Raw genomic sequence first — 10,591 nt, 5'->3', positions numbered from 1 at the left:
CGATATATTTTTGTCAACTTTTTATGATATCTTCAAACATATATTTTATTCAAAAATAAAAACATCATCGCTTTCTCAAGATCACATAAAGCCATATTATAACATCGACTGAGATAAAGAATTAAATGAAAGAAGTAAAATAAAAACATCATCGCTTTCTCAAGATCACATAAAGCTATATTATAACATCATCGATTTGAACACAATATATACATATGAACCATTGTGTCAAATACGAACAAAAAATCGACATATATATAAACTTTGGCTGCATATCATTTATGAACACAATATGAACATAATAAGAATAACTGTTATACGAAATGAATAAAAAAAAAATATGTATGAACACGATATGAACATCTTGTGAACAATAGTTCCTTCATTATAAACATATTCAGGAACGATTATTTGTCAATTGGAGTTTTATACATGCATTGCATCCATGCCGTTTAAGGTTCACCCCTTGTTCATATATGTTTATGGTCTTATGTGGTTGTTCACCCATTGTTCATATCGTGTTCACCCTTGTTCATATCATATAAAATATATGAACACAAAACCCCGACGCTATGAACATCGGGTGCAAACACTTACACAAATATAAAGATTTGGTAGCAAACACTTATATATATATATAGAGAGAGAGAGAGAGAGAGAGGAGCAATCAAATTGCAAACCACCTAATTTGTACAAATCGTGTAAACCACCATCATCCGTCGATTTCATTGTTTAATCTTATTAAATTTTTTTATGAAATTGTTTCATATAATACTTTTTTTGATGAAGTTGTTTCATATAAGGTTATGAAATTGTTTCATATAATACTTAATGAAATTTTAATGAATTACTGTTTCATGTATCTCTTTAAAATTAAAATAATGTAGATAATAATATATATGATTAACACATTCCACAATAAAAATGATTAATCAACCTCTTATAATTACAAAAAAAAAAATGAAAAATTATGATTAGTTGAATGAGGTTTGTACGGTTTGTACAAATTGGATGGTTTGCATTTGATCGCTCCTATATATATATATATATATATATATATATATAATATTACACCAATTACAATTGATCGATTAATTAAATTTGATACATAATTTTAATTGGATTGTATTAGACTGGATCTAAAATTAAGGGTTTAATTGTTGATATGACCATTCAAAATCTAATAAAACTGATTCCAAATACCATCCAAATTAAAATTTAACCTTCTTATTTGTTTTATTTTCTAAATTAAATGCTGATAATTTTATTAAACTAGTTGTGTATTTTAACGGTTTTGAAGTTTCACTGGTTTTATTAGAGATAATTTAACGATAATTTGAGTTACACTTGATCTTTACATATTAATACAATTTGAATAAATAAGAGTTATAGTTCCAATTAAGTCTATCGATTGAAAAAAATTGTATGACAGTTTAAAATCCAATATATTTAAAATCCAACATATTTAAACGAATTCACAAATTTGTTCGATTTACACCAAGAACAAAGAATCAAGAAATCGAGAGTGAGGCCGAGAGTTCTAGAGCAATTAAATGGAAAACTTTTAATAACTTATAATAAATATCAATTTGAATCTTACATTCAGGATGAGAAGAAGACATAGAGGTATGAGAGGGTGAAAACATAAATGAAATGTGTCAAAAGTATCTTGAAAACATGAAAAGAAAAAGTAATAATATGCATTAGTAACTTGTCATATATGTTATTTTAATTGTAGATTAAGATATTTTAAAATTGAATGCATAAAATAGTAGTACTTAATGCATTATGAATTATTTTTAAGACTTTTGTACATAAATATATAATATTTTATATATTAAAAATTATTTTTAATATTTTTGATAAATCTAGTTTATTAGATAGTATAGATTAATATTCGAAAATCTTCATCTTAATTTCCTATTAAAGGGTACGCTGTCTGGTCTGGAAGACCCACGATGATGCGTGACGTCTCATCCAACGTGGTAGGGCACGAACCGGTTCAAAACTGTGTGAAATCAGCCAAATCGGATAATCATTTATGGTGGTTCCTACTTTTAATAAAAAAAAACATACCAAACATAATAAGACAAGGAGCACTAAAATCTATTCCTTTAAATTATCGACTTGTATTTTAATTTCTTCTATTTTTAAACTATTTTTTAATTGTATTTAATTTCAAATAACAATTCTATCAATTCAATGTTAACCGAATCTTTGTTGAAAACCCAGAAACCGTGATAATTTTGAGAGTCAATGAATCATGTATTATTTCATATAATATATTATCATGAATTTGTTGTATTAGTTATTTTGTATAACACTTTTGAGAAATGTCCTATAAAAACAAATTTTTTTATAAAACATTTTTTCAGATAATGTCTTATATAATTACTAATACAACACTTTATTTAAAAATGTCTAAACTTATTAAAACATACTATAATCTATTGTAAACTTGATATAATTGCCAACCACATGCTTTAATGGACCACCAAACTTGACACTCCCACTGTTGATCTACATAAGACTCCCAACAACAAAAAGTAGATATCAAGGCATTTGATTGTTTAAAAAAAGACCAACTCAATTGTTCCATTAAAGTTACAAATATATTATATGTATATATTTCACCACTCAAAATGTCAGGTCAACATTTGTTCTTTGTCGTCGTTTTTATGATTTTTAATCTAAATTGTTTAAGATACTTTTTGAATGGTATTATATAAAAAGTTCGTTCAAAAAGATATGTAGACATCTCTTAAACCTCAAATACAGATCAATTAATTAAGTAAAAACTAAAAAGTATATCAAATATTTTTGTAATTTTATAAAAGATTCAGTTAAACGATAATAACTGTGATCATTATAATAAAAAAAAAGTTTAATTCAAATGGGTAAAACAAATTTTATACATATAAATGGAGTGCAAGACTTTGGTTTCAGTATTTTATAAAACTTATAGGTTCAAAAAACATGTCTATGAAAACGTTATATACAATCACTGAATAACGTGTATTGGAAAATAAGTTCAGAGTTATGAATGACAAGTATATGAGTTTTGGAAAATCGTATCTCTTCATTAACCCCTTCATAAATTAAGAAAACACTATGGTTCCAGGATCTGTAAAAAAAACAATCGACCATGCTATTCCAATGGCAAGGTCGTACTTATGGTGAGGCCTTCCCAGTGGTTACAAAAACAACGTAGAAACACCCACATAGATACCAGATTGATGGTTCCTAATCCAAGTTGATGTGTTCTTTGGTTTTGACATCTCGATCTTCATTTATATAACGAAGCAAATTTAACAAAGTTAGTGATGGGGACCCAATCTGTAATAAAAATCAAAACGAAGGTATTCACTTCATATAAATATTGAGGGATTCAATCCAATACTTTTCATATAACCACAAGGGCAAAATGCTACATAAAACCATATACCAAAAACAACGTAAGCATACAGCTTGAGTATATTGTCCTCTCATCCCATATATATCATCCCCTAAGCGATATCAAATGACAAGTCATCGACACCAAAAGAAATTCCTGCAAATTGTAAATTACCAACATCAAATTGCATACAAAAAATATTACTATATATTTTCTTTCATTTTCTTAGACAATAATTTGTGTTATATTTTGATTAATGTAGTTATGATATTTTCAGCAAAGCATATCAGAGATGACAACTCCTACAACATTTGTTCTTCAAATTGTTCCACTCGATGGTTGTGAAGGATGCACACTAAGGGTATGAAAGACATTTCGTAAACTTAGAGGTACATCGTGGAATCTAGGAGCTAAGATCAGAAAACTCGAAGTCTCAACTAACGAACACCTGGAGTAATCCTATATGCTCTTACTTATGAATTCCCTAAAAAGAGCGTCGTTTTGGTACAAGATTCCAGACCTCCAAATTCACCCTCTACTTATATTAGTTCTTCAGTAACTACAAATCGTAATGATATTAGTTCTTCAAATCCACCCTCTGCTGACATTAATTATTCAGTAACTCCAGATCCTAATGATATGATTGATGAAATCCAAGATAGAATCTGAAGACAACGGATTAAACATTAAAGGGTGTATGGTTTAAGCAAATGATATTGTTGAAAGTACGTCATTTATTTGTCATATATTTATTTTTGTAGGAAAGTTGTATTATTTGTTGATTGTTGGAGGGTTTAAAGTGTCATTTTCTAATGTTTGTGGACGGTTGAATCACATATAATGTTACACTAAAATCACGTGTAAAATTACATGTGATTCACACAACTTTGGTTGCAACCTAAGGTCACTGACCACGTCGCCCACACTCTCTTGTTTTGGCCGTTAGTATAAAATCATATATGATTTTATACGTGATTTGACCGTTTTCGTATTCGTTTATGTTGTTATTTTTCTCGTTTGAACCCCACTGGACCTATATCCAAATTCAACCAAATGATCTACTAATAATCAATTGTTGTTCTTACAAATAAAATGACAACTGTTAACATCCTAAGAAATTTGAGAAAATAAAATATTAGTAAATTATTTACCACCAATAAACTAATACAATAAATATAATGATGAGTTAATTAAAGGGTCAAATGTTGGGTTAGACAAACGTATTTTATATGTATTTTTTTTATTAACCTGGATATTCAACCTGCTATGCGAACCGACTAATTCCAGGACGACCACCTGCTTTGCAGATAACTCGGAATCACTGCATTTGAAACTCTGTGGCCACAAGGGGATTTTTATTCCTCCTTAGATTTGAACATGAGACCTTCTGATACTTTTGACCTTTGAAGCCAAGCTCAAACCAATCAGGCACCACTCTTGTGGTTTTATATGTAATTTTGTTTTCAATGCTTTGGCCATAAGATCTTTTCGTATTCCAAGTTCTAAACTTTATAGTTTGACCCTATTTTCTAAATCAATTTTGGTCAAACGGACCCTTTTTAATCTATCACCAATATATAACATTCATCTATTTAATCAATTTTGGTCTAACATGCCCGTTTTAAGAGTAAATGATTTTAATGGTACAACCACCCAAAAGGCATATTCCAATTTGGAGGGATGTCATATTGACGATCATCAACAAGTTAGATGTGTCAATTTTACTGACTATAATGAAAAATTAATGATTTTAATAATATAATCAAGATTTTAAATTACACATGTGAGACATAGATCAAATTGGTATATCAACCTGAAAGTCATAGACTCTATGCTCTACTGATCCCACGACTCGAGCTTTTTTATTTTTTTGAATTTCATTTGTAAATTGTAAGCTTTGGGCGTTTTCATTATGTTTCATCTTATACATGTGAGTAAGAATAGGTTGGTTGGAGTGACGACATTCTGTCACAGGTTTATTTCGTAAAAAAGGATAAAATGCAAAAATAGCAACTTATTTTTATAAATTTCTTTATTATAATATTATATTTTTTAGTTTTTCTTATTACAACAATTTATTTTTAAATTGTTTTTTATTAGACAATGTACTTTGAAAAATTTATCCATTATAACATTGGGTAACATTTTGATTTTAAATTTAGCCATGAATATGACAAGGATACTTTTAATTATCTGAATGTTGAATTTGGATAACTGATCTAATCTAACCCAATCTATGATTGGATTGGATTGAATTGATTCTATCAATTGGATACAAATATTGACTATGTATTGGATCAAATTAAATGCATACAATATTTCAAACCAATTATTCATATATTTCGCTTTAATACACTACTCATAAATCAATAACGATATAAATATACCACTAACATAATTTGCAAACGTAAATCATAAGAATACACCAAAATACCAGATACAAATATCGACTTTAGCAAGCGGTAATCTCAAAGGAGACAGCTTGAGTTTTTATGAAAATAAATCCTTCATGAGTGATACTTCGATAGTAATTGTATTGAATCGGTTCGGTTTTGTGTTATTTTGAACTGGTATCCAACAATCAACAGATCCCATTTGAATATTGAAATATCGGATCGTTCTAATCCAATTACTATTGGATATCCAATTCTGTCCGGTCGGTTGCAATTGGATTTGATGGTAGGCCACTGAATTCTGCAACATTCTTAAGTGCTTTCTTTTCCATCTCAACAAGTCGTCTGCAGAATGTCTCGACGTCTCCAGCTTCTTCCGTTAACACCAATCTCAACTCTTTCCACTCGCATTCACGAGACCCGACATCCGTCATGGGTCCCACAACCTTGAAGGTCCACCCCTTTCCGATCAACGGAAACCACCACTACATCCTTCACAGACACAAGATATCAAAGAAATGAACATGTGACTAGCGAGGGGATGCATGATGGTGTCATACCTTCACATTCTTATTCAAGTACGTAGCACACAAAATCATCAGGGCTCGACGTCTAGCTTCGCTTTGATTAATCCCATCAATCAAGCTTGCAGAAAAAAGTGCTACATAAAACCATATACCAAAACAATATAATCTTACAACTTGAGTATATTGTCCTCTCATCCCATATTATCACCTAAAATATAGTTTACTACCAAATGGCATCAACACCAAAAGAAATTCCTGCAAAATTTTCTTCTCGAAAATGTAAATTTGAACTTAAGGACCGTTTTACTAACACAAATTGGGTAAGCGCTAACCGAGTAAAACTGTGGTCTGGGTAAGGAGTTCAGTCTAGATAAGAGCTGACTAAAAATGGTTGTTTATCAAGTGTCTGGGTAAGAGTTGTAAAAGCATTGACCGAGTCAGAAAGCAATCTCTTCCTTACCAGATCAGCATCTCGGTCAACATATTTGAGGGTCAGGGTTTGTGGGTGTACGACATCCCTTCTTGCTGGGTAAGCACCTCTTACGGGTAAGAAGCGGTCAGCAGGTAGTAAACATCTCCTTAAAGTACATATTCGTGAAAAGAAAAAGAATTATTTTCTTTGGGGAAGAAAACAATATGAGAAGTGAGAGACGGCTCCAAAGGTGACAAAAACGACTAGAGGTGAACCCGCTTGTGAGATTTTGTTTTGACACATGAAATTAACAAAAACTATTGCTAATGTTTTTGTAAGTATGGCAAATAGTGACTAGTTGGAAGTGAATCCTAGAAAGGCAGGGGACTACTATTTTATTCTTTTGGAGTGTAGAATATATGCAGGTGTAAACATTATCCATGTGTAGGAAGACACTTACACAAGGGGTCAGCCTTTGATTCCTCCATATCCTTTAAATCTACTTCATGGCTGCTTCCCTTGCCTTCTATGTAAGTGATTGAACTGCATGGTCAAGACTTTGTATTACATGTATGCTAGTATATGCAATATAAGTGTGTATGTGTATGTACCACACATTCAACAGATACAATTCAACAAGTTATAGGACAATCTAATATTTATGCTCACAAGATGCAGTTATAATTTCTGTAGATAAAATATATGTAAAGGCCTATTCCTACCTTATATCAAATTTATAGCTCATGTATTGTTGATCTTCATCCAGTAGCTCTTGGAGATTTTCTCCATGAGATGTAGAGCTGAAATTAGATGAACTTCATATGCCAACGGAATAACTGAACTTCTTTATCGCCTCCCCTTCTGATATTATCGCCTCTCGAAGGCTTTCTGCAGCTGTCTTGACCTGGTAGAATTCCATAAATAAGGATCACATATATAACTAGATGCAAACATAAAGACCATCAGCAATTTCTTTTTCTTAACATCAAAATAGTGCATGCCTCTCAAGAATGCTTGAAATAATTAATCCACCAACAGACTTTCAAGGAGGAAAAAGAGGGGAACTCCTCCATGAAAAGTTATGGGAGGAGACTGTAAATGTTGGTATAATAAAGGAGCCGTTTATTAAACGCTTACTTGGTAAGTGCCTACAGGATAAATTTCCTCATCGGATGAACATGACAATAGCCAAGAATCTTACCGGGTAAGAGCGATGAGAAGGATGGAGAGTCTTACACGGTAAGTGAAGATTACGACTCTTATCCAGGTAAGCGCTTACCCGGTAAATTGTTGCATTCAATACGTTTTGATGTACTAAAATCTTACGCATCAAAATAAATTATAGTGCCGACTCCTATAGGTGAGTACTTACCGGGTAAGCATTTGGGTAAACAGCCCCTAAGTCTTTGTTTCTCATCATTGATGCATTTGATTTAATTAAGGTCCCTAGTCTTACTCTTGTCTTAGCCAACCAGCTTGACAACATCTGGTTCTCCCTCATTGATGCATTTAATTGTATTAAGGTTTGCTATTTTGTCTCATCACTTTCTTGCTTTCTGTTTTTTTATCCTCTATGTTCTAATATCTTACAGTTGGTTCTTTGTACTTTGCAGCATTGCTTTCCTTCCCCCAGTAGCCTTGCAAGCTTCCCTCTCCATCCCCAACACTAGATTTATGCCTGCTTCCTTTACTAGCTCCAAGCACTTCGCCATTTTGTGGATGCCAGCTGACTTCTCGTTCCACATGATATTAGCTTTCCCATCTATACGCCGAGACCCTTTCCTAACAATTCTATGAGTTGACATATATAGATAGTCTTTTTTCAATTTCCGCCAATTAGTCTGAGTTTTCGCCGCCCTTATTCTGCTTAGCAGAATGTCTTACTCCAGTGAACCACTAATGTTGTGTCATTACTTTTTACACACTCCTCACAACTCACTTAAGGTTACTTGGTGGGAATCTCATCTCTTAAAGAGTGTCTTCACTACCATCAAATCTTAGGGCATTCTAAAGTTTAAAAAGATCTACTTGGGCCCTGTTATCATAATCGAAACCTCTATGACTCCTATATGGACCTAGAGTAATGGTCAATACATGGATATCAAAGAGAGATAAAGGGATTAGTTTAATAAGTTGTTCAGTGCAGATAGTGAGGGGAATTACTTGAGCACATGATGAATTATTTTTTTATGACATTAACATGCTTTGAACGAGAATTGAAGTAAAGTACTTGAAATGAAAGATGCTTTAAAGAATCACCAAGGGTAGGATTAAGTTATTGTGGCCTTGTCTCATTACTTTAGTTATGGACAAACTTCCATGGTGTATTTTTTTTTTTTTATCAATGATGCAGTGCTAATTGATGAGGCTGTGTCAAGTGCAAATCAAACAAGATAATGAAAGGAAATAGCCATTTACAGAACGGATTTAGGCTGTCCTATTAAAATAGAATACACGAACTACAACTATAGTGGTGCCGGCATCATGACGAAGACATGATGGGTAAGATGACTAATAGGTACCAAAAAAGGACACCTTATGGTATTTAGAGTTGACACCATAGAAGCATGTAGACACTGGTGGTAAGAGTAGACAGAGGATACATATCCCACTAAAGTTTTAATGTAGATGTTATTATATGGTTTTAATGTCTGCTATGATTTGTGGGGCCAAATGACCTCCAAAAGACAACATATGCACAAGATAAGTGTCAGCAGAAAAGTGAAGTTATTCAATGAAAAGGTAAGGGAGCTGGCTCATACAAAGTGGAACCTGTGCAACACCACTTGAGATGGTTCGGCAACCACCAGTGTGATCTTTGGATGCACCAGTTGGCATAAAAGCACAAAAAGTATCCGATAATAGATAACAGCCCAGCCAAAAACTTGAAGCAAAATAATTTGCATCAACATAAGTAGCTTCAATAATTTAGATTACACAATATTAATAAAACGTTGTCGATCATAGCCCCATAGAACCAAAATGTAAGCGAAGACTGGTTAAGTTATAAGACAGGTAAAACGACAAATACACCTTTTATCTTTAGTTTCTAAAAGTGTACCTTCTTATCACCAAGTGGCACAACTTCACCAATAAGAGCAACCCGATTAGGAGGCTGTATCAATAAGAGATTTTTGGTGTTATGATTGTATCAAGATAATATACTATGGTCTTCAACACTCATTCAAATTTCAGATTGCAAAGCTTTATGGGGTGTTCTATGTGCAAGGTGTTCGTTTTCCAAATTTGATCATTTTTCATAGTTCTTTGGGGACACAGAGAGATAGAGAGAGAGAGAGAGAGAGAGAGAGAGAGTGTGTGTGTGTGTGTGTGTGTGTGTGCGCGTGTTAAGTGAAAGAAAATTAACTGACCAACCTTCTTTAAAGATTGAAGCAAACTTGCAAGTGATCCTGGTATGGGACTTGTGACAGCCAACGAACCACGTTCATCTATAACTGTATTCTTTTTAAGCAAAATGCACAAATCAGAACGCTAGAGGGGCAGCCAGTAAAGTATTGAGCATGTATCCATATTTCATACTTTTAAATAAAAACCCTACAAAAGATTACCAGACCTATGCCAGTCAACTTGTAGTATAAATTATATCATTTCAACAGGTTATTAAGGAACTAAATTATAAGAAAGAGTACACAGAGATGAAAATTGATAACGTTTAGAACTTAGAACGTCATTCTAGGATGATCCTTCTACCTCCCAATACCCCCCCGCCCCTTTTCCTCTCAGCAGAACCAATGCCTCGCGTCAAGGGTTCAGCACCACTTGTCTCTTGAACCCCATTGACACCATTACCAACCATGCCTCAGTGCAAGGGCTCATGCCTGATCTCCCACACCCCTAAAAGGAT

The 10,591-nt window shown here is 32.8% G+C and overlaps 1 protein-coding gene across 1 annotated transcript in view; it reads right to left on the bottom strand.

The window, feature by feature from the left end:
* Positions 1–6,054: 6,054 nt before the first annotated feature.
* The window catches only part of LOC112523938, a 5,239-nt gene continuing 702 nt past the window's right edge, over positions 6,055–10,591 (bottom strand). The window contains exons 4-11 of the mRNA XM_025133617.1: positions 10,504–10,581; positions 10,102–10,188; positions 9,788–9,841; positions 7,556–7,630; positions 7,449–7,513; positions 7,187–7,269; positions 6,348–6,448; positions 6,055–6,279 (exon numbers count right to left, since the gene is read on the bottom strand). Coding sequence (XP_024989385.1) covers positions 6,199–6,279; positions 6,348–6,448; positions 7,187–7,269; positions 7,449–7,513; positions 7,556–7,630; positions 9,788–9,841; positions 10,102–10,188; positions 10,504–10,581 — 624 coding nt within the window. The 3' untranslated portion in view covers positions 6,055–6,198. The remainder of the gene's footprint in view (positions 6,280–6,347; positions 6,449–7,186; positions 7,270–7,448; positions 7,514–7,555; positions 7,631–9,787; positions 9,842–10,101; positions 10,189–10,503; positions 10,582–10,591) is intronic.

The sequence above is a fragment of the Cynara cardunculus genome (assembly GCF_001531365.2).
Source record: "Cynara cardunculus var. scolymus isolate 2C chromosome LG 1, CcrdV1, whole genome shotgun sequence".
Taxonomy (NCBI): domain Eukaryota; kingdom Viridiplantae; phylum Streptophyta; class Magnoliopsida; order Asterales; family Asteraceae; genus Cynara; species Cynara cardunculus.
The sequence above is the reverse complement of the archived record's forward strand: the minus strand, read 5'-3'. Positions and strand labels throughout refer to the sequence as shown.